We start from the raw sequence: 24068 nt of genomic DNA, 5'->3' as shown, positions 1-24068 counted from the left end.
AAGGCCATCCAGTCCAACCCCCCTGCTCAATGCAGGAATCCACCTCAAAGCATCCCTATAACGCCACTGCCCCCGGGACAACACTTTCAGGTGCCTTTTGCCCAAAGCCGGAGCGGCAAAGAAGAAACTGGCGATGCCTCATTCTTTGCCAAAGCCACTCAAGAGAGAGAGAGAGAGAAGCCCAGGGCTTCTGGCGGAGGGAGGTGGTTTCGAGTGAAGCAGCTGCAGGCCACCAAGAGAAGTGGCCTGGAATCTCCCACCTCCTTTGAATACCCACCAGAAAAGATTGCACGCTGTGGCCCTGAGTATGGAGAACTGAACCTTCTCCAGCGGTGCTAAATTTCAGCTTAGCCAGGAAAGCAAGCGACTGATGATGCAATCCTGCGCATGTTTACACAGGAAAAAAGGCCTACAGCTCCCAGCATGCCCCAGCCACCATGGGTAAAAGGCCTACAGTTCCCAGCATGCCCCAGCCACCATGGGGAAAAAGGCCTACAGCTCCCAGCATGCCCCAGCCACCATGGGGAAAAAGGCCTACAGCTCCCAGCATGCCCCAGCCACCATGGGGAAAAGGCCTACAGCTCCCAGCATGCCCCAGCCACCATGGGGAAAAGGCCTACAGCTCCCAGCATGCCCCAGCCACCGTGGGAAAAGGCCTACAGCTCCCAGCATGCCCCAGCCACCATGGGGAAAAAGGCCTACAGCTCCCAGCATGCCCCAGCCACCGTGGGAAAAGGGCCTGCAGCTCCCAGCATGCCCCAGCCACCATGGGGGGAAAAGTCCTACAACTCCCATCATTCCCCAGCCAGCAGTGGCACCGTCCAGTTCTTGACCCTTTTCCACAGCCCTTTTCTCCGTGCATCTAATGTCTAGTGCGAAGGGGGGGCAGGCAACCTTTCGGGACCTGTGAGCACATGCGACTATTTGAGTACCCGTCCTCGGCGCCACCACAAAATGGCTGCCAGGGGAGGCTTGGCTAGTCACCCCAGGCAAGTAACCTGCCCAAAGGCCTGAATGCAAGGGAGAGATGAGGTCCCAGCCTCAACGCACGACACAGACACACAGAAACCTATTTCACAGCAAGCTCTGTTTTCTTGGCAGGCGTTAAAGACGGTGTCCGGGGACACACCGCTTACCCTTGTTCTAAACATCTAGAACATGTCTAGAACCCGCTCAAAATAACCGAATGCCTGCAGGCTTTTGAGGCAACACTGAACTCTGCATTCGTTTGTTGCAACCCTGCGAAGTGTTCTGCGTCACTCCGAGAGAAGTCACTTCAAGTCAAGCTGTTGCCTCACGGAGACTTTTGTCCTGTTGACCTTGTAAAAGGATCTTTGCTTTCAGGGTCCATCCAGCGCCCGGGCTTATAAGACGAAGGCGCTTCGAGTTTGCTGGGGAGGTGTGTGCGGAACCGACGGGGGACGGAGAGTGAGGAAGTCCCCGGCCTTTTGGCAGCCTCAAGAATTGAAGGAAGCAGGAAACCAGGAAAGCCCCATTGTGGAGGCAATTTGAAACCCAGACAACTGCGCAAACAGGAAGCTGCAGACAATGGAGGCCCAAACTTGAAAAAAGGAGACGTTCAGAAGTGCCCCAACAAGGGTGGGAGAACTCCCCGATGAGAGAGGCAGGGTTTTGTCAGCTCCAGGACACCTTAAAACTTAACCTTGGTGGCAGTTTTAACTGCTGAGGCTCAGTCACAGGAGCGAGGGTACCTCTGGGCATGTACAGAGTAGCTTTCCACCTTGCACATCCATGAGCACAGCTCCCAATCCGAGATGTCGATTAGGGGACAGGACAACCAGAAGCTCATGGGACGTCAACATTACAATCTTTTCAGCACCAAAACATTTTGAAGGGGGAAAAAAAAAACCTGTGTTGCCTCTGCTTGTTTTATAGTTGGAGTTTTGAACTTATTCCAGCCCAAGGGGCGAATTCCTTTTCAGAGAAGCTTTCAGGGGTGCATTCCTACGGTGGGCAGGCCAACGAGAAAAGCGGGAGGCCAAAAATATCAACTTATTGCAGTTTAAAGGAGCAATCTTATGCATGTTTACACTTTTTTAAAAAAGGACTACAATTCCCAGCATGCCTGGCTGAAGCATGCTGTGAGCGCTAGGCCTTTTTTCTGTCCAAACATGCCTCGAACTCCACCTAAAGCCCTAACAGCCAGGAACTCACGCCTGCGGTTCTGCACCCATTTTATAGTTTGCTGTCTCTCAGTTTTATTGTTTGCATTAAGGCTATTTTTTGCTGCTGCAGGAATGAATTTGTTATTATAAATTCGTATGTGCTGGAATTCTGACCGGATGGGGGTGGTGTTCAACCGGTTCTGGATGGGGTCGCACTCCCCCTGAAGGAGCAGGTTCGTAGCTTGGGGGTTCTCCCGGAACCATCTCTGTCCTTTGAGGCTCAGCTGGCCTCGGTGGCATGGAGTGCTTTCTACACCCCTATCTGGACAGGGATAACCTAGCTTCAGTCGTCCATACTCTGGTAACCTCCAAATTAGATTACTGCAATGCCTTCTACGTGGGGCAGCCTTTGAAGACGGTTCGGAAGCTGCAGCTTGTGCAAAATGCAGCGGCCAGATTGATAACTGGAACCAGAAGGTTCGAACATATAACACCGATTCTGGCCCGCTTGCATTGGCTGCCTATATGTTTTTGAGCCCAATTCAAGGTACTGGTTTTAACCTACAAAGCCCTACACAATACACCTACCTGTACACTGCTCTCAACATCTAAGATCCTCCTCCGAGTGCCTGCTCCGAGGGCAGCTTGGAGTATGGCAACAGGGGAGAGGGCCTTTTCAGTGGTGGCCCCCCAACCGTGGAATGATCTCCCCAAGGAGGCTCACCTGGCACCAACATTGTTATCTTTTTGGCGCCAGGTCAAGACTTTTCTCTTCTCCCAGGCATTTAACAACGCTAGGTTTGTTTGTTTTTAACGGCCCCCAGAACTGTTGTTTTTAAATGGATACCGTTGTTTTTATACTGTTGTTTTTATGTTTTTGATGGTTTTAAATTTTGTATACTTTTTAATGTTCACTGTTTTTAACTTTTGTAAACCACCCAGAGAGCTTCAGCTATGGGACGGAAGATAAATGTAATAAATAAATAAATAATCCATTTGAAAGAGGGGCCGTTGGGAAAACATTACAATAAATAAATACTAACAGGGACTGGCCGGCGAGACCACATTACGCCAGTCCTTTTCCAGCTTCATTGGCTGCCAGTCCAGGTCCGGGCCTGATTCAAAGTGCTGGTATTGACATTTAAAGCCCTAAACGGTTTGGGGGCAGGTTATTTGAAGGAACGCCTCCTCCCATATGTACCTGCCCGGACCTTAAGATCATCTACAGGGGCCCTTCTCCGTGAGCCCCTGCCAAAGGAAGTGAGGCAGGTGGCTACTAGGAGCAGGGCCTTCTCCGATGTGGCACCCCGGTTGTGGAACGAGCTCCCCAGAGAGGTCCGCCTGGCGCCTACACTGTACTCCTTTCGTCGCCAGCTGAAGACCTTTTTATTCTCTCAGTATTTTAACAACTAATTTTAACTTACATATAAATTTTATTGTTTTAATTCTGTATTTTAATCTTATATCAACTTCTGCTGCGTGGTTTTATCCTGGTTGTGCTTTTTATACTGTATTTTGTATTTGTGTTTTTAGATTGTTGGTTGTTTTATTATGTTCTTTGTAGTTTTAATTTTTGTGAACCGCCCAGAGAGCTTTGGCTGTTGGGCAGTATAGAAATGCAATAAATAAATAAATAAACAAATAAAAATGAAGTTAAAAATGAAAGTGTGCCTCTGCACATCTGCAGAGTGCATTCCCCCCCCCCCCTTTCCCAGCTAAGTCCCCACAGTCAGACTTTGCAGCCACCTGGGATATTTTTCTGTCTTTTTTTAAAAAACTATGAGTCATTTTTCCGGCTTCAACGGAAACAGAAAAAAGAAAAAGCAATTCATCTAGAAAAGGCTTCCAGATGTGTGCGTCTTTGGCGCAAGCAGCAATTTGAAACTTTTGTGGGTGTGGTGCTCCATCTCTGTTACTGCTGTAGCAGGATTTCGTGGGCACAGTAATCTATTCTCTTTTTCCTGCCAGGGTTAACTGTGAGGGTGGAGGAGAAAAGGGGTGTGAAACCACCGACCGCTCAAAGGGACCGCTCAGAAGATGGGAACTGGACTCCCTTTCCTTAGGCCTGGGCCAGTATCTTCAGGTATCTACCAACTCCAATCCCACCCACCTGTTCACCTGCCTTCTCCAGGTATGCAAACAGTGAGAAGATGTAGAAGCAGTCTGTTTGCTTTGCGATCAGGGCGGGACTAAGACACGCCGAGGCCCTAAACCATGTCAAGATTCAGACGCCCCGTACCATAAAAATAAAGAGAAAAAAGTATTATATTATACAAGGAAGGGTACTAAAAGGGTATCACCCAGCATTGGGGTTTGCTTGTAGTTAAACGGGGTTAGATAGCCTTTTCTGATGATGTGTATAAAAGCTCTAGTAAATACGTGGGTTTTTTTAAAACCCGCTCTAGTCTGTGCTTATTGCCCCCAATACTACATGATGCGTTGCCGCGCTTTCTCTCTCTATAAGGCAACTTTGCTATAAGTCACACCACACTTTCCAACATGTTTAAGCCAAAGCGATTTCGATTTCAATGCATCTTAATTATAGTTAGAGGCTGCTCATAATATGAAGCCGTGGCTAGTTCCTAAATCCAACACTGGGTTGGGCCCACCGCCACACCCCCTGCCAAATCTCAGAGCCATCACTGCTCCTTACACGTAAATAGGGGACGGAAGGTGTGTTTAGACATGTCCAGTTAAAAGGGGGGGGGGGGGAAAGGAGATATTAAACCAGTTAAAAACAAAAAAACGTTTCCGGCCACTGAACCAATCCATGCTAACTCCTAGTTTATAAGCACACAAATGTACAATATTCTCTTTCCAAATAAAATGCTTTTGGCCCCATGAAGGAAACGGTTGCCTGCTAACTTAGGTCCAACAGACGGCAGGGCTTTCCTGGATTTGTGCCTCCTTCCGAAACATGATCATTACCGCAGCTCAGAATGAAACGCAGTCAAGACGCCCGTTGAAGAGGCAGAGACATTTTATTCCCCTGGCCTTGTGCTCTCCACGCAACAGACCCAGTTACAAAATGCCCCGTAACCGCCAACCAATATATTAATCAGCTAAGGTTTGTACCCGGTTACAAAATGGGGAGGGGGGGGGAAAGTGGGGGTTTCCACCACCCCCTCCCCAGAGGAAAAAAAACCGTTGTATTTCAGCGCCTTCAAAAATTAGGAAATCATATACAGTTAAATACTTTAAACAGGCCGTTTTTAGGTCGCACGGCTGAGGCACTAATAATAAATCCAGCCAATGCAACTTTGCCTAGAAACGTCTAGCAAATAAGCTTCGTCGTGCACAGAAAAGTTCCTTTCCAGCTACACTATTTTCGGGTGCTTCCAGCGTTGGGAGGCAGGACAAGAAAGCGGGTGGGAGTGAGTTCAGTCTTTGCAGAAACTTCGGGAGATGCCTCATACCGAGGCTAGGCTCCTAGCCCAGGATCTAGCTTAGAATTGTCTACATTACGGGTTGGTTTCAACTCCCAGAAGCCCCTGCCAGCATGAGCAATGGTCTGGAATGCTGAGGGTTGAAGTCCAAAACATCTAGAGATATACCTTCTGCCCATCCTTGGTCTACAGCATGGTGCAAGAAAAGTGTGGCCCATGTTTTATCGGGCAGCCCCCAGACCCTCAGCATCGGCCAAGAAAAGGGCAGTGGTGGAAAAAACAACCACTCTAGGAACAGGCTCTATGGTTCCTCCCATAGAAGCTTCATTCCGTGAACATCTATAGAACATCCTAGGAGGCCATCCTTCAAGGGTCCTACCAGCTTCCTAGAATGCTCTGGGGAGGCTCTAGGAAGGCGGTGTGTATGGCAGGAGCCGTAAAGCACATTCCCAGAGTGGCTTTTCCTTTTTGGGTGGAGGCGCTGCAGTTGGGGCACCTAGGGAGGGGGCTTCAACACCTTGATGCTGTGACGTGGAACAGACACTATTCCTGCAAGGCCAAGATCTGTTGCTGCTGGGATGCGTGAGCGGTACCTGCCCATGTGCACATTCGCGGCCCCAGACACACCCAATGCAGCCCCCAGAGCTGAAAAGGTTGTGCGCCCCTGGTCTACGATAATTGGGGCAAGCTTCTAACATCTCAGCAGGAGTCTTTCTTAACCCTACCTGGAGACACTGAGGATTCGACCTTTTGCATACAAATCAGGTGCTGAACCCACTGAGTTAGGGCCTAAGAATGGGGGAGAAGAAAACGGAGACCAGCAATCCGCTATCTCTTCCCCATCAATAAACATTCAGGTATCCATCGACACGCCCTCAACGAATCCTCAAATAACAGGGCGTTATTCGCGCACAGAACAGATCTGCGGCTATTTTTTTCTACACCTAGCAAATATTTATGTGCTCTTCACACATTGGAAACCCGGCTTTTCTGTAGCACCCACATGGGCAGACGTTCCCTAGCGCCGCCAATCGCATGATGCAGCTGGTCCGTCCGCCCCTCCAGACACGCCGCTCAATGGATATTTTGTAGGAAGAAAAGAAACAGGCGGAAGGAAAACACGGGTGGGTTATAAATGGAAGACGTCGTCATCCGGACTGCCCGCGAAATTCTGTGTTTGAGGCAGGGCGATTGCACAGTAAAAGCCGTGTCGTGAAGTGCCCAAGTTCTCAGCATGCTGAGACGCAGGTTCTGCAAGGATAAAACTATGGCTCTACCTCTTTGCTTTGTCCAACCTGCCCCAGGTGAGGCGGAATGGAAGCTACAACCTTGGGGGGGGGGGGAATACTCTATAGTTAGCTATTTATGTCCTGTAGGAGCTACTCTCCATTCCTGAAATGCCCACACGTAAATCTTACAGCTGAGCAACAGGGTGCCTGTGGGTACCATGCGTCTCCTCCCAATTTTTACTTTTTCCCTATTTTCTTACAGGCAACTGCTTCAGCGTTAAGGTGGAGCCTTTAGCTGCCTGCCATTAATTTCCCATGCATGCCGCTGAACATAGAACCATAGAATAGCAGAGTTGGAAGGGGCCTACAAGGCCATCGAGTCCAACCCTCATGTCCTTTGGGACTAGCCGCACCCACCCAGGGCGGCCATTTTGTGATGGTGCCCAGGACAGTTTCTCAAATTTCCAAATATGCCCGGGGGCCCAAAAGATTGCCTCCCCCCATCTTTCCCTCTCTCTCTGGGAAGGAAGACCAACGGAATTCTAATAGTGGTAACTAAAACACCACCGGTTCAGTACAGCGGTAAGATCTCCCCGAGGGTTGTTCCAGCATTATGAAACCAGCTGTAAACTGCTACTGTGAGCGCACCTCAATCCCCCTCCCCAAAAAACAGGAACCAATCTTTTCCAAAGACGCAGACAGAGTTCCCCCCACACGTCGCGGGCAGAAGGAAGAAGGCAATTCCACGGCACAGGCCGACTCAGATGGTGATGTGGAATGAATCCTGCAGCCACTGATCCCGAGAGTTCTGGGGCTGGAGTAGGTGGAGGCGCTGACCCAAGGGGTTCTCCTTCTGCCCCTCGGGGCTCGCCTGGTCCACCTCGAAATCCTCCTCGTCGTCCGAGAAGCCATTTTCGGCCGCCAGGCTGCCTTCCGAGTGTAGCGAGGATGACATGTCCTGGTAGAGGCCTTTGTACTCCTGAATGGACTCGTACAAGGACCAGAGCTGGCACAGGAGGGACATGTCGAGCTGACGAAGCCCCACCTGGAAGAAAAAGAGCCGCGGTTCAACTGAGAACAGGGCCACCAACGCCCAAGTCACACAGGTCCTAGACGCTGGCCGTGCAACTGTTTTCGGACGTTCTGCATTTGCGGAGGGACGGTGGCTCTGGAGCAGAACACGTGCTTTGCACACAAACACTCTGACTCGGGATGAAAGGCAGCTCTCTATGATCCGAATCAGGCCACCCCTTTATTCAGATGCATGAGGACTAGAACCTTGCCTTATTTTTTTCATTGCTCAGCAGCGGAGCTCCTGTTTTGCATGCAGAGGATCCCAGGTTCGAGCTCTGGGCTTCTCCAAGTAGGGTTGGAAAAGACCCTGGAGTGCCGCTGCTGCCAAACCGTGCAGACAACACTGGCCTGGCAGGCCCAAGGTCCGATTCAGTATAAGGCAGTGTTTGATGTTGTCCAACACCAACTTGTTTAACAATAAGTACATTTTAAAGTACAGTTCTCTGAGGCCTTTTTTTAATCTGCTGGTGTCGTGATTAGCCGGGATATTTTTTTTTCTTTATCAGTGTGGGTTTCAGTGTGGGTTGCATTCTAACTTTATGCTGGGTTTCTCGTATCGTTGCAAACCCCACTGGAATCAAGACTAATTTAGGGCGATGAATAAATACTTCAAATGAAGAGATGAATATTTGAACAAACCAAAGGGTGACAGCAACTTTATACTCTCTAGTCTTTTGATAAAGCACCCAGAAAACTTCGGCTGTGGGGCGATAGAAATGCAATTAAATAAATAAATAAAAATGTAACCTCATTGTTTTCATTTTTGGGCTTCTTTAATAAATATTGCTGCTGTTTTTATCTGGTTGAGCTTTTATATTGTTTTTTATATTATGGTTTTATACTGTTGTTTTATACTTTGAATGTTTTTTAATTTTTGTGAACCGCCCAGAGAGCTCCGGCTATTGGGCGGTATAGAAATGTAATAAATAAATAAAATAAAATAAAATAAACCAGAATGTCTTAGCTATAGCCTTTAGACCTGGGCTTTAACAGGTTAGGGTTCTAAAAAGTTGCGTGCTTGCAGTCGATGTAGGAAATATATTGGAAATTAATTTCCTATATCAATATATATAATTAAAGGAGTCGGAGTCGCCATGAATAAAGGAGTCAGAGGTTTTATGTGCCAACTCCACAGCCCTGGTTATGGAGCTTAGCAAATTTCGAGGTTTGGGAATATTTTCGCAACATTTGTTATGACGCAGAAGAGAACAAAAATCCCTGAAAAGTCACAAAGGGGGAAGTCCAACAGGATTTGTCAGTAGTAGTCAGGAAGGGGAGACTTCCTTCATCAGGCAACTGATGGCTAGCCCAGAAAAACTCACACCCCGAAATGAAATTGCAAGTCTTTGCAAAACACAGCAAACTTAAAAATCGGTTCGGTGCCAGGCGACTGAAAGCGTCCGCATGTGTCTCTGCTTCCCCCTGCTGGAGGAATGCTTTGAATATGCCTTGGAAGCGAAGAAAGCGGTTTCCAGTCGCCCCCATGCAAAGTCTACCTATCATGAATGGATCAGAGTTTGCAAAATGCTTCACTGCATTGGTAAGGTTTGTTTGTAAACTCTTTGTCCTGTTGTACACACACAAACAAAGCTGAAGGCGACAACATTGCACCCTGGGCCAGTGTTAAGGGTCGGCGTGGTTGAGCCCACGGACGAGAGCTTTGCTTCTCCTCTTCACCCTTCCAACCTGTTTGTTCACCTGCCTCTAGCTCCGTAGACACCCAAGGAGTCATAGAATCATAGACTAGCAGAGTTGGAAGGGGCCTACAATGCCATGGAGTCCAACCCCCTGCTCAATGCAGGAATCCACCCTAAAGCATCCCTGACAGATGGCTGTCCAGCTGCCTCTTGAAGGCCTCTAGTATGGGAGAGCCCACGGCCAACCTAGGTCACTGGTTCCATTGTCGTACTGCTCTAACAGTCAGGAAGTTTTTCCTGATGTCCAGCTGGTGGAATCTGGCTTCCTTTAACTTGAGCCCGTTATTCCGTGTCCTGCACTCTGGGAGGATCGAGAAAAGATCCTGGCCCTCCTCTGTGTGACAACCTTTCAAGTATTTGAAGAGTGCTATCATGTCTCCCCTCCATCTTCTCTTCCCCAGGCTAAACAGGCCCAGTTGTTTCAGTCTCTCCTCATAGGGCTTTGTTTCCAGACCCCTGATCATCCTGGTTGCCCTCCTCTGAACACGCTCCAGCTTGTCTGCATCCTTCTTGAACTGTGGAGCCCAGAACTGGACGCAATACTATAGATGAGGCCTAACCAGGGCCGAATAGAGAGGAACCAGGGCCTCACGCGATCTGGAAGCCATACTTCTATTAATGCAGCTCAAAATAGCATTTGCCTTTCTTGCAGCCATATCGCACTGTTGGCTCATATTCAGCTTGTGATCTACAACAATTCCAAGCTCCTTCTCGTTTGTAATATTGCTGAGCCAAGTATCCCCCATTTTGTAACTGTGCATTTGGTTTCTATTTCCTAGATGTAGAACTTGGCATTTATCCCTATTAAATTTCATTCTGTTGTTTTCAGCCCAGCACTCCAGCCTATCAAGATCACTTTGAAGTTTGTTTCTGTCTTCCAGGGTATTCGCTATCCCACAGCTCCTAAATGGAATCCCAAACCTCTAGCCATCATTCCACAACTTTTATTGAATTTCTATCCACTCCATTTAATTTATGTAAAAACTAGCAGATGTCAAAAAATACCTATCACAACTCGAAAAAATAATTATACGTAATACAAATACCAAAATCCGGCACAGATATTGTCGTGCGTTATATTAAACGGTGCGGCACTTTGCTTAGGAATTCGACTGAAACACAATCCGGACAAAATGCGTCCTTTTTAAGGCTCCAGGTGGTTTGCTGGTAAAACATTTGGCAAACCGGTGATATTTTGGGCTCGCCACTGAAACTCAGGGATGCAGCAGGAATGTGGCCTCCAGGGGGATACAGGGGCTGTAAGTGGGCCCCAGACCCCCCCCCAAAAAACCTGCCCTCCCATGCTGTGGAGATATATACATCCAGAGCAGCTGTTTATAAAACAAAACATAATACAAATAATAACCCATCTCTGATCTTAACTGTGTGTATTCCAGTGAAAAATCCTGCCTCCAAAAATGCAGGTTGGAGGCCTCTATCAAGTTATGTAGAACTTCCGTTTTTCTTTTTAAAATATACATATGAGAATGCTAAATCCTGCACAGGAGAACAAATTCTATGCTTACAAGGAGTGGAACTCTGGATATCTATAGCCCTTAGGGAGAGAGTTAGGGTGTTTTTTGGTAAAACTGCTGCCACAACCCCAGACTCTTCCACTAAGATCTTTAAATTAAAAGAGGGGCATTGAAATATTCTTCCTCCGTTTCCTCTCTCATCTCCATCTGTCGCCTCACTTGTGTCAAACTGCAAATTCCTCGGGGAAGGGGCAGCCCTGCTTCCCTCCCTCCACCCCGTTATCGGTATATAAACAACAAAAGAGAGTTTGTGAGGTGTCCAGTGGTCATTGTGTCAGGCAAAGGCTAGAGGGGCCCTGGGTTCAAATCCACCACTCGGTCGTGAAGCTCTCTGGTTGATCTTGGGACAAGCTTTTTCTTTGATCTCTGACCTACCTTACAGGATTGTCGTGAGACTAAACTAGGAGGGAGAAGAAACTGGGGTTGCACCCTGAGCTCCTTGGAGGAAAAAAGGCTGAAGCGCAGCGGTGGAACCTTTGCATGCAGAAGGTTTCTGGCTTCTCCAGGCAGGGCTGGAGCCTGATTGAAATCCCGGGGGAGCCGCTGCTGCTGCTGCCAGTCCGTGTGGACAATACTGGGCTAAGCAGTGCACCAAGGGTCTGAATCATATAAAAGGTAAAGAAACATCGAATAGCAAAGTCTTGTTTCGTTCGGACGGAAGAGGGGTGTTGGGGAGAATCGTGCCACCCCCCTCCAGGCCTCATGGCGCTGGGGGGCAGGTAGGGGAAGGGGGGTCTCCTCACCATCTCCTTGCGCAGCACGGCCAGAGCGGAGTCCAGGTTGGCCGGCTTGGCCCGCAGCAGCCGCTTCTCCGGGGCGGCCTGGGACTTGCTGAGGTCGGCCTGGATGCGGGTCTTCTTGCTGTACACCTTCTCGATCTCGCGCCAGGAGCCCCCGCTGGAGTTGAGGATGCCGCTGAGGCCTTTGGGCAGCGGGGGCAGCCCCTCGATGGGGTACACGCTGCCCGCCAGGCTATCCTGGGACGACTGCAGGCAGTTCATGGCGAGGGGGAAGGGGCGGAGTCCAGGAGGGGCGCGGGGGTGCAGGCAAGGGGCCGCCGAGGGTTGGGGGCTTACAGGGATGGGGATCGGGTGCCCCAGCGGGGCGCAAAGCCCCCGAGGGGCGGAGGGGCAGAGACGGGTCCCAGCGGCGACGGGCCAGCCATATATGGAGACAAGCGAGACGCTGCTGCCCTAAGGGACAGCCCGGGGGCCCGGGTCTGCCTGGAAGGCCTGCCCCCCTCCTCCTCCGCCAATAAGGGCACTCTGGCTATGCGCAGAGGCACTCTCGAGCCGGGGCTAGGGTCTCTCCCTTTCGGGCCCACTCACCTCCCGGCTCAGCGGCTGCCCAGCTGGCTCCCCCCATGCCGCGGCCCTGCGCCCTGCTTGGCGCGTCCTTGGAGGAGGAGAAGGAGGTGGAGGAGGAGGAAAGGGGGGCCGATCGGCGCCAAGGGAGGAGCGGAGCGGGGGCTGGAGCCGCCGGGCGCCCCCTCGCCTCTTTGTTCGCTCGGCGGCGGCCACACCCGCTGCGCCCGGGCCCCGGCGTGCGCGCAAAGACGCCGCCTCCGCCGGTGCGTAAAGGGGCCACCGCGGCGGCAGGAGGCGGGGGGGGGGATCGGCCTCCAGGCGGGCCCAGCTCCGGGAGGGGCCCCGGTTCCTTCCCCCGCTCTGGGCCCGTCCTCTCTGCAAGGCGGCCCGCAGCCCTGCTCCCGAGCAGACCCCTTGGAACGGGCGCGTCAGCCAGGCGTGCCCAACTACAATCCCCTTCGTTCCAATGGGCCTACGCGAAGTAGGGCTGAGAGTGGGGTTCTGCCCGGGGATGGCTGGCTTCTCGACACAGCCGAAGAGCGGTTCCTACGAGGGCCCCCACCTGCTCGTGCCCTTCCTCCTCCGTTGCCCCCACTTGCTCGCTTGCCTGGTGGAGATGGCTCCTTGCTCCTCCTCCTCCTCGCCGCCGTTACCTGGGCCAGGTAAACAACCACACCTGCGGTTGACACCAGGTCCCGCAGTTTCCTCTGTCTTCATTGCACTTGTCAGTTTCCACTGAGGCAGGATGAGAACAGGCACACTGCGGCCCTGTTCAGAAGACACCTTAAACCATGGCTTTACCCATGGTGAAGAAGGCAAAAAAGCCTTATTCACCGTGGTTAAAACCATGGGTTAAAGTGGCCTGGTTCAGACAACCCGCTAAACCATGCTGCTTAACCACAAAATGGTTTATGGAATGCATTAACGTCACTGCAGTCCGTTAACCATTTTGTGGTTAAGCAGCACGGTTTAGCGTGTTCTCTGAACAGGGCCATTGCTGCATTGGCTAATGGTGCACCCAGGACTGGATTGTGGCAATTAGCCAATGCAGCAAGCCCTTTTGTTTACCTCTGTACTCCTCAAACTTGGACGGACACTCCTTCTCCATGTTCATCCAAGCTACTGGTTTAACCCATTTTCCATTTGTTCACCATGCGATCTGTTGAATCACAGGTAGTTCAAATTGCATTTGGTGCACCTAGCCAATTCGAAGGACGAACTAGCGCGAAACTTTTATAAAGGGGGGGATAGAAAGGGGGAAAAACACAGTGTTTCAATCTTGAGATACTGGAACGAAAGCTAATGCACCTCTTGACACCTGACGTGTTTTCAACATTGTCAGGAGCGAGAAAGGTGTCTCACACATTGCGCTTCACAGGTATAGCTTAACAGCTGAGGCGCATACACAAGATCATATAAAGACAGGGTTTTCCAGCAGGCATGAATTAGCAAAAGACCCTGAAATGTTTCAGTATTTCCCAGAAGTAGCTTGGCTCACTTCCTTAAGTCATCTGGAAGTACTTATTCGGCAAAACCTTATGGCAGCACGCCTTGTTCCTGATAAAGTAATCTAGAACAGCCTTCTCCAAATTGTAAGGGTAGACCGAGGAGAATGGTTTTGGCTGTGGAGGGTTGTGTGGGTGAGACAGGGAAGGCGAAAACAGCATGGCGTTTTGTTCCCTTCCAATTCTAGGATACCATCGATGAAAAGTTAGCTCAAAGCCCCACACATTCAGAATTGGGAAGATCTGGGGGGTAGGGAAAGTAATAGATACTGAACTATTCTGAACTGTCATGTTTTAAATGGTAATCAGACTCCCACCAGTGAGCTTCTTTAAGCAAGAACATTCTAGACAATCCACACACACAGACGCATAATAACGGAAGTTGGAATAAGGGCCCAAAAGGGTTTTAAGGAGGCTTGGTGTGTGTGTTGTGTGATGATTTCAAAAGCTGTCTGAGCCTCACACCACCTGCCAGCAGTGCAAGGAATTCACGAGGGATAAAGCGAGGCCTACGATCCACATGGACAAAATCCTCTTATGTTTGGAACTGACCAACTTGTGACCCATGAGGATAAACACACACACACACAATATCTCTATGTTATGGCCTGTCAGCTCCTTTCTGTTACACAAATCCCCAGACAAGCTGGAGCGTGTTCAGAGGAGGGCAACCAGGATGATCAGGGGTCTGGAAACAAAGCCCTATGAAGAGAGACTGAAAGAACTGGGCATGCTTAGCCTGGAGAAGAGAAGATGGAGGGGAGACATGAGAGCACTCTTCAAATACTGAAAAGGTTGTCACACAGAGCAGGGCCAGGATCTCTTCTCGATCCTCCCAGAGTGCAGGACACGGAATAACGGGCTCAAGTGACAGGAAGCCAGATTCCAGCTGGACATCAGGAAAAACTTCCTGACTGTTAGAGCAGTACGACAATGGAGCCAGTGACCTAGGGAGGTTGTGGGCTCTCCCACACTGGAGGCCTTCGAGAGGCAGCTGGACAAGCATCTGTCAGGGATGCTTTAGGGTGGATTCCTGCATTGAGCAGGGGGTTGGACTCGATGGCCTTGTAGGCCCCTTCCAACTCTGCTATTCTATGATTCTATAATGTCCCCCGAACGTCAAGACAAGCAGAATGAGAGGGAGGGCGCACGTTTTAATCAGAACAAAGAGCACAGTCTGGTTTGAACTGCTCGAACTCTAGCCTCTAAAGGGCCCCATCCCGTTGTGCTTCACGCTGGGCCCCCACAACCACGGCCTGGGAAAATCAAGGCACTCCCACCCCGCCTCACTGCTGCAGTTCCTTAATGCCCTTGAGGGATTCCGTGCAGGAACGAATAAGCGAGCAGAGCTGTATGCTGGTCTCAATGGAGGTGCTTTGCTGCAGCTCGTGGCCGGCCCAGCTGATCTTCTGCAGTATGGCCTCCTCTGCCACGGTCAGGGCGCTGACGGGGGGTGGAGAGGCCGGCGGTGCGACGGGTGCCGGGAGGGCTGGGGTTGGGGCAGAAGCTCTGAGTCCTGAGGCCGCCCCTTCGCAGTGTTCTGGGCGCGGGACGTGGCGTGGAGTTGGCAGAGAGGAGAGGGACCCGGGGGAAGAGATGTCCTCTGAGTTAGCAGCCAACTGGCGTTCACGCACCTGGGACAGAGCAGCTTGTGCGTTCAGAGCTAGAGAGAGAGGGGAAGAGACGCACATGGACATGACCACGGGGGCTGGGGTACAGCAGTCCAGCTCAGCCTGTGCCCCCGCTCCAATCCTACACAGACAGCTTCTTGCGAACACCCCAATGAAAACAGTTGGAGCCGCGACAGCAATGGGGACACTGAACTACTCCCTCTTGTCAAGCGCAAACATTTCTAGAGCGGAAAAGGTTTCTTCCTTGGCACATTCAGCGACTACTGCAAACAGTACAGCCATGAATATAGAGATCATTTTGGACGTCAGAGCCATCAAAGCGTGATTACTAATCAACAGCTGCAGCGCCAATTACATTTTATAGCAACGGCAGCACTTCAAGTCCCAGAAACAGAGCCCGGCTTCTGAACGATTTCCAGTGCTGCAGCTGATGCAGTTAGTTAACAAATAACGCCTTCCGTCCCAGGGGGAGGGGTCCCCCGAGCCCTATTCCATGTATCCAGGTCTCCCACGCCTCCCAGTCCCTTCCAGAGTTATCTACAGGGCTAGAAGTTAAGGTGAAACAGCAAGAAGCTCCCTCCATCACCCCCAAACATACCCGGATTGTCTTTGTCGACATCAGAATTAAGTTCTTGGCAGGCAACACAGTACAATTTTTTCTGCTTGTCTTGCAGCAAAATGGTCTAGAAGGACACGGAAGGAGGGAGAAAAAAGTGTCAGCTTTTGCGAAAGGACTGCAGCGTCTGTTCTTTCAAATGCAACAGGGGGAGAGGAGAAGAAACAGCAAGGAAATAAGTGGCAACCCGGGCTCCAGCTCCCAAAACTCAAATCTAACAGCAACTAGAGCCGATGTTGATGGGGAAAAGAAAGTCCCATTTCGAAAGTTCAAGTTTGAAACACACACAAAACCTTTGGATGCAAATCTGGGCATAATTTAGCCCATTATTTTGCAGTCAGCTACAGGGATATAGCGGCAGGATTCTTGTTCAACCCCAACCAATATCCCATCCGGGAAAAGATTCCATTCCTGTTAGCGTTATCACCTTCGAAGGAAAGCAACAGCAACAAAACATGGGTGGGGATGAAACTAGGGGCATCCAGGTACTTTATTGCCCAGGAAAACCTGGGAAGGGCAGGGGGTTATTTTTGTCTAGACATGCATAGGATTCGGGGATTCTTGATTTGTACCTTAGTCTTTAGCCAGTTTGCTATGCCATATATTATTATTTATTTAAAACATTTGTATCCTGCCCTATATCACTAAGATCTCAGGGCGGCGTACAGATAAAAGCATAGAGTAGAAAACAATAAATTTACATAGCTAAAAACAAATTAAACCATGAACCAAGTTAAAACAATATATAATTTAAAAGCAGTAAAAACAGTTAAAACAATGTGCCATCTTAGTGAATTTAACCATGAAAGGCTTTGTTAAAAAGCCATGTTTTTACTTGTTACTACTACTACTGAACCTAAGGGAATCCTTACACCTGAGAGGTGCTGGGGCTCAGCCCTTCTTTGCTGGGCGTGTTTGTGTGGATGGGGACCAGTCCTCCTTTTGCCTTTCTTGTAAGGACTCCAGCTGGTGCAGGCTTCTCTGAGCCCATCAAGTTTAAGTTGTCCGTATGAAAAGGTGGACAGGGCTCCTGGATCTTTAACAGTTGTATTGAAAAGGGAATTTCAGCAGGTGTCATTTGTGTGTGTGTATATGTATATATATATATATGAATTTGGTGAAATTCCCTCTTCATCACAACAGTTAAAGCTGCAGGAGCTATACTAGAGTGACCAGATTTAAAAGAGGGCAGCTTTCACTGTTGTGATGAAGAGGGAGTTTTTAGTATGTTTTAAGGATGCTTTTAGGATGTTTTTAAACAGTGTGTGCCATGTTTTTGATCAGTATTTTGTGTGTTTATGCTTGTTGTTCCCAGTCTCGATCCAATCAGAGAGGTGGGTAAGAAGTAAATTATTGTTGTTGTTGTTATTATTATTATTATTTCACCAGGTGCTGTATGCATACAAATGACAGCTGGCGAAATTCCCCTCTCCATCACAACAGTTAAAGCTGTATCTGGCAAAGAGGGGCAGGGCTCCTGCAGCTTTAACTGTTGAGATGAAGAGGGGAATTTCACCAGGTGCGACATGCATACAAATGACACCTGCTGAAATTCCCTTTTCTATGCAAGTGTTAGATGCAGGAGCCCTTCCCTCCTTTCCCTAGGGTCACCCTACATCAAGTGCCCTCCTGATCTGGGGGGGGGGGGCGGCTGCAGCTTCCATGGTCCCCACCCCGTGGTGCCAGGGGACTGATGGGAGTTGTAGTCCAGGGCTTCTGGAGGAACGCACGCCTCCTGCTCTCCCTCTGCCTGCCCGCCTGCGCTCTGTGCACGCCCCGGGGCGCCCCCGCCTCTCCTCTCACCCCGCAGTCCTCGCAGCAGTCGCCCAACATGCGGTAGCCCTTGAGCAGGTATTCGCTCATCAGCTTGCTGATCTTGTCCTGCCGCTCCCGCCGGGCCTGGATCACCTTCAGCTCCGCCTCCGAAGGCGGCTCCCACTCCGCGTCGTCGTTGCCTGCGCCGGGAAGGAGGAAGCAAGCAGCGGTAGGAGCGGGTGCCGAGCCCGCCTCTCCTCTCCTCTCCCCTCCCGCATCGCCTCTCAAACCGGTTACCGGGGGAGCGTCGCCTCCGGCCGAGGCCTAGCAGGCCCCGTTGCCATGGTTACCCCCCCCCCCCCCGGCTCACTTACCTGCCGCGTTCAGCGCCATGATTTCCCCCCACCCCTAGCCGCCGCTTCCGGATTTGGCCACGCCTCCGTCTCCGCCCACTTCACGACGCGCCTTCCACGAAGGAACGGGACGCTTTCTTAATCCCTCCGCCGGAAACCGTGGGGCCGTCACAAAGGTTCCGGAGGTTTTATGTTCCTACACTGTACGCACATGTACGCGTCGTTTCAAACGTGTTTATTTGCAGCATTGATATTACCGCTAGGGTGACTCTATGGAAAGGAGGACAGGGCTCCTGTATCTTTAACAGTTGCATATAAATGGGGATTTCAGCAGGTGTCCGTTAGTATGCATGCAGCACCTGGTGAAATTCCCTCTTCATCGCAACAGTTAAAGCTGCCCTCTTTTAAATCTGGTCACTCCTGCAGCTTTAACTGTTATACTGAAGACAAAATTTCACCAGGTGCTACATGCATTCAAATGACACCTGCTGAAATTCCCTTTTCTATACTTTAAAGATACAAGAGCCCTGTCCTCCTTTTCACAGGGTCACCCTAATTACCGCTCCATATTTAAACAGATTCCAGATCTGCCTCGAAGCCATAGTTTTATGGGCTGCTTCTCCGCTGAGCCGGGAGAGATTCGTCTACTTAACAGTCTTCCATAATTTAAAAAATAATTTAAAAATAATTTAAGAAAGCCATAAAGACTGATCTCTTCCGGCAGGCCTACCCAGCTGAATTTTAAGATTTATTTATTTATTTATTACATTTCTATACCGCCCAATAGCCGGAGCTCATTATTAAATACATTGCATTTAATAATGTATTATTAATGTATTTATATTATATAATTATATATATTTATATAATGTATTAGTTTTAAATGTTTTAATTATATATATATATATATATATATATATATATATATATATATATTATGGTGTTTTCAATTGTGTTGTACCCTGCCTCGATCCAGAGGGAAAAGTGCAGAACAAATATATTATGATGTACAGAGTGCATTCTTTTTCATAGAGCCACCACAAACGGATTCCCCAAACCCACGTGGGGGTTTTTTTGTGGGAGAAATGAATGTGATTTCTGAAAGCCACGTTTTTGTGGTTTCTCAGTTCCTGGCATTTCCAGTAATAAAAAGGATCAGGTGACTGTGAAAACTGCTCTCTCTTTCTTTCTCTCTGAGGTTCTGGACAGTGGTCAGAATAGACAATACTGGACTTAGGGGGAAATGCAGAAGTGACATCTAAAGAATTAGTCATGTTCATGCTGACAGCAGCCCGTAGGAGATTAGCTAAAAGTTTTGTTTTACTCTGTCAGAAAACTCTCCGACTACTTCTGAGCGCTGCAGCTGCCAAGAGCCACAGAGAAGTGCTGCTGTTTAAAGTAAGGAAACAACAGAGCGGTGGAGCTGGTGTGTGTATAGAATGTAATGAGCAACAGCAGTGTGTGTAGGTCTGTATGTGCGCGGCCCCAGGTCTCCTACCAACTCTGGATTTGCCCTTAGGGCTGAAAAGGTTGAGCACCCCTCCTTTAGGGAAACAGACGCTGAACGGCAGCTGAGTGTTGCAAATTCCTTTGCCTGCAGGTGGGACTTTCAGGTTCATTTGAGACACCTTATTTTCTTCTAGTTAGAGGGGTAAAAGTGAGAGCTACTCGTAAGAGACGACTGAAAAATCCAGAAATGTATTTTTGTGGACAATAAGCAGCTGCATGGATTTCCTCTTCCCTCTCCACAAAAGAACAGCAAAACTCTTCCAAACCCATCTTCTTATGTAGGGAAAATGTGGATATAACATACACACACACACACACACACAGTAATTCTCATTCTGCAGGCATAGCCACCTTGTATCATGATATTCTTTACCAAGCAGAAGTGTGCTTTGTAGATAGTGATTTGCAATAATTCTTTAATAAAGACTTTAAATTTTTTTTTGCTCTTTATTGGAGAAATATAACATTATAGTTCGAGATTTCCTGTGAAATATGACACAGTTCACGTGTTATCCAGCCAGCCAGAACAACTGATGTAACAGGATATTACAAATGTTTCAAGAGAACTCTTTCGGTTAACAGGATCGGTATGTGTAAATCCCTGGAAATAATCACACAGTCATGTTGAAATCAGATAGGGGAGCAAAAAAAAGTATCATAGATAAAACAGTATTCTGGTACCCCCACATGGCGAGCGTTTTATGAATTGGCAAGGCTCACTCCACATGGCAGACGTTTTGTGAGAGCACCCACAACACTCTCTCAAAATTTGAAACGTGCCCATCCAGCCAAAAATGTTGGGGACTCCTGGTGTTTTAACTCCTGGTGGTTCGAAACTGCCCACTTAATGCAACCTGCAACCAGAGAGGTAGGGAAAGTATAGAATGACAGGCAGCATGAATATATAGTCACACAGAGGAGGGCCAGGATCTCTTCTCGATCCTCCCAGAGTGCAGGACACGGAATAACGGGCTCAAGTGACAGGAAGCCAGATTCCGGCTGGACAGCAGGAAAAACTTCCTGACTGTTAGAGCAGTACGACAATGGAATCAGTGACCAAGGGAGGTGGTGGGCTCTCTCACACTCGAGGCCTTCAAGAGGCAGCTGGACAACCCTCTGTCAGGGATGCTTTAGGGTGGATTCCTGTGTTGAGCAGGGAGTTGGACTGGATGGCCTTGTAGGCCCCTTCCAACTCTGCTATTCTATGATAGTATTACTCCTCCCACCCCTTTCCTGAGACATAAGAGAAACCTGCCTATAGAAATCAATGGGAAAATCCAGGATTGGGCAGAAGACAGCAGCAATGGTGGCATTCTTTTTTCAATGCTGGATTAGGGCTGGGAGGGGGATATGTGGGGTAATTTTAGGAGACGGACCATTACTGCAATTTGAAGGATGTTTTGTATGGGGGCTTTTGGGCTGAAAACCCACAGCCTCACCTCTGACCCAAAATATTAAGTGGACTACATTGCAGGGCTTAAATCTCTCTCTCTCTCTCTCTGTGCGCCACAGCCAGACCCTGCAATATAGGGTTAATGACATTGGAATTTGCACTGGACTGGGCTATTTTTGAGTTATTTAAAAATCCCCCCTTCCAAAAAAGGTAAACGTTTCTAAATAGCCCTTTTAACGGAAACCCGTGAATGCCCTATCCATGCGGTGAGGTGTCTCTCTGCTGTTCTATCTCTGTGATACGACCAATCGCGGCGCGGAGGGTGGGCCTGTAGCTTTACAACCCCCTCCGCCAAGATTAGGAAAGGGGGCGGTCGGGAAGCGTAGTTCCTTAGGGCGGTTGGCGCGACGACCGAGATAATTGGCAGCGGGCTCTACCAATCGCCGTAAGCGGGAGGAATACGTGACGGCGGAAGTATGGGAGTACCTACCAATCGCCGTCCGCGAGAGGAGGGGGGGAAAGAGGGCGGGACTTCCTGGTGCAGATAAGGAAGTCATCCCTGGTCCCTCTCTTGGGGCTGTTGCCTTGGCAACGGGAGGAGAGGCGACTATCGCCCCGCCGGCCTACGCTGATGCGGGGAGGAGGCGATGGCGGCGGCGGCGGCGCTTCTACCCCGAGCACCGGCTGCAACGCTACCGCCTGGACCAGGCCGGGCACCGCCCGGTTCCTGCTACGTCACCTTCCCCTCGCTGCCCCGCCCGGCCGGCGAAGTGCTAGGGCTGTACCACACGGCGCTGCTAGGGCTGTACCACACGGCGGGGCGGGCGCCCTCCGAGAACGAGCAGTTTTGCCGCAACTTCCACCCTCCGCAAAGATGCAGATTAAAAAACACACACACACACCCAACACTGGGGTCGGACCTAATTTGTTGCTCAAGCGCCTCCGGAGAAGTCTCAAATATCCGTATCAGAAGGGAGGGCTGGGTACGAATTCTCACTCAAGTCCTAAAGCTCACCAAGGGCACATCCATAGATCTCATCCTAACCTGCCACATGGAGGGGTTTTTTTTGGGGGGGGGAGGGAGGGGGATGATGATGCCCCTTGTATGCCATGCTGAGATCCTTGGAAGGCGGAGAATTTATACCAGATGTCATTAAATGGGGAGCGAAGGAGCGCTTTCCGCAAAGGCAACCTTGATGTTGCGGCGTGAGCTTTTATTGGCAAAAGTGGACGTCAGAAACGGCGCGCATCAACTGAAGGGTTTTAAAAGGATAGAATCATAGAATAGCAGAGTTGGAAGGGGCCTACAAGGCCATCGAGTCCAACCTCCTGCTCAATGCAGGAATCCACCCTAAAGCATCCCCGACAGAGGGTTGTCCAGCTGCCTCTTGAAGGCCTCTAGTGTGGGAGAGCCCACAACCTCCCTAGGTAACTGATTCCACCGTCGCACTGCTCTAACAGTCAGGAAGTTTTTCCTGATGTCCAGCCGGAATCTGGCTTCCTTTAACTTGAGCCCGTTATTCCGTGTCCTGGATAAATACCTGTGTGGCAATATCTTCGGCCATCTAACTAACAGGTCTGGCATAGCAGGTTACCGTAGGAATATGCACCAAGAGTGTCGTTTTATGGGGTGCCGAGAAAGTATCAAGCGCTCAGAACTGTAGCGCTCAAGACTGTTGAGGCTCTCCCACACTAGAGACCTTCAAGAGGCAGCTGGACAGGGATGCTTTAGGGTGGATTCCTGCATTGAGCAGGGGGTTGGACTTGATGGCCTTATAGGCCCCTTCCAGCTATGCTACTCTATGATTCTATGAATGCTGCTAGCCAAGAGACAATCTCTATCAATTGATCCAACCACATGACTTGTCAGGCAGGTCTGGACCTTTGCCATAAGAGCAAGGAGATTGGGGAGAGAAAGAAACCTGTCTTTCCCAATAATGTGTTTGCAGGGCACCTGCACGCTGCTCAGGAAACAGCATGAACATAGGGCCCTCCATCGTTCTGTCAGAGATAAAAGTTTATCCAGAAGGCATAAAAATAAAACATGGCGGTGAGTGAATTTCTAGTGTAGAAAGCTGGGTGAAAAACATCTTTTTGTGACCAGATGGTTAAGGCTCTCAGAGTCCAAAAGTTTACAGAAATTGGCTAACCCCGGGGTGGGGGGCACAATTTGATAAAATTATAAGATGAGGTGAGATGGGTAAGTTATAAGGAACCTGGGCAAGGACTGATGTATTTCAATTTTTAATCGAGGATGTCACAGTGCTTATAGCTAAAGCAACAGTGTTTGCACTTATGGTCAGGAGGCTGAATTGAGAATGCTTGATGGAATGAAGGTGTGGGTCTCTGTCCCATCTCTGATGCATCTCTGACTAACCCAGGTCACATGTCCGTTTTCTGTCTACAGGGGATTGCAGTTGCCCCTTGAAAACATGGCTTATGGCCTAAATACTGTTTCCCTGTAGCCTAGCTGGCACAAGGAAGCCCTCTCTAATCTCCACCAGTGATGCACCCTCCTGAAGACGTGCTTCCAATGCCGGGACAAGTCCAGTGGCTCTTTACAATACGCCCCACACGAGCTCTGCCAGATTTTTCTGGCATGCTGTTCCCTGCACAACATGGCCTTCAGCCACAATATCTCATTAGAACCACCAGACGAGTTGGTGGAGGAAGCAGAAGGGAAACTAGAGCTTCCCATGCAGACTCCATTTGTTCAGATCTCCAGCTCAGCCCAGGCTGCCAGGGCCCATATCGTCCCTCAATTCAGGGACAACCTCACGTAGGCTGTCCTTTGATCTCAGCGTTGGGACTCCTGGGATGGTTCTCGCTGGGGCTGAACTGAGTGAAGTCCATGGAGTTTGACTACAAGTCAAATGGAGGATTATGCAAATATCTGTCCATACTTGCGGTCAAGTTTGGCCAACCTCTAAAAGTAAACGTTCAGCTGTGCCT

The 24068-nt window shown here is 49.6% G+C and overlaps 2 protein-coding genes across 4 annotated transcripts in view; both read right to left on the bottom strand.

Annotated features, from left to right (window-relative positions):
• Positions 1-24068, bottom strand: part of ZNRD2 (zinc ribbon domain containing 2) — a 52237-nt gene that overhangs the window by 15996 nt on the left and 12173 nt on the right. Inside the window, exons 1-4 of one of the 3 annotated variants that reach the window (XM_063146014.1) lie at positions 18236-18309; positions 17910-18061; positions 16089-16173; positions 14994-15522 (exon numbers count right to left, since the gene is read on the bottom strand). The exons of 1 other annotated variant lie outside the window; for it this stretch is intronic. In XM_063146014.1, coding sequence (XP_063002084.1) covers positions 15146-15522; positions 16089-16173; positions 17910-18061; positions 18236-18254 — 633 coding nt within the window. In that variant the 5' untranslated portion in view covers positions 18255-18309 and the 3' untranslated portion in view covers positions 14994-15145. Of the gene's footprint in view, positions 1-14993; positions 15523-16088; positions 16174-17909; positions 18062-18235; positions 18310-24068 lie in introns of those variants that run through there. One more of the 3 variants, XM_063146012.1, reaches the window with a different exon arrangement.
• Positions 5098-12456, bottom strand: FAM89B (family with sequence similarity 89 member B). Its single transcript, XM_063145986.1, has 2 exons — positions 11791-12456; positions 5098-7786 (listed from the first exon to the last, which is right to left on the bottom strand). The coding sequence occupies exons 1-2, from the start codon at positions 12046-12048 to the stop codon at positions 7502-7504; spliced, it is 543 nt and encodes a 180-aa protein (XP_063002056.1). The 5' UTR covers positions 12049-12456; the 3' UTR covers positions 5098-7501.

This window comes from Elgaria multicarinata, chromosome 21 (assembly GCF_023053635.1).
Source record: "Elgaria multicarinata webbii isolate HBS135686 ecotype San Diego chromosome 21, rElgMul1.1.pri, whole genome shotgun sequence".
Classification (NCBI taxonomy): Eukaryota; Metazoa; Chordata; class Lepidosauria; order Squamata; family Anguidae; genus Elgaria; species Elgaria multicarinata.
Note: the sequence above shows the minus strand (reverse complement) of the source record. Positions and strands in the feature narration are given on the sequence as shown.

Coding starts and splice junctions, on each gene's coding strand:
- FAM89B (XM_063145986.1), bottom strand. CDS start 12,048: ATGAACTGCCTGCAGTCGTCCCAGGATAGCCTGGCGGGCAGCGTGTAC. Junction 7,787..11,790: donor CCGTGCTGCGCAAGGAGATG/GTGAGGAGACCC, acceptor TTTTTCTTCCAG/GTGGGGCTTCGTCAGCTCGA.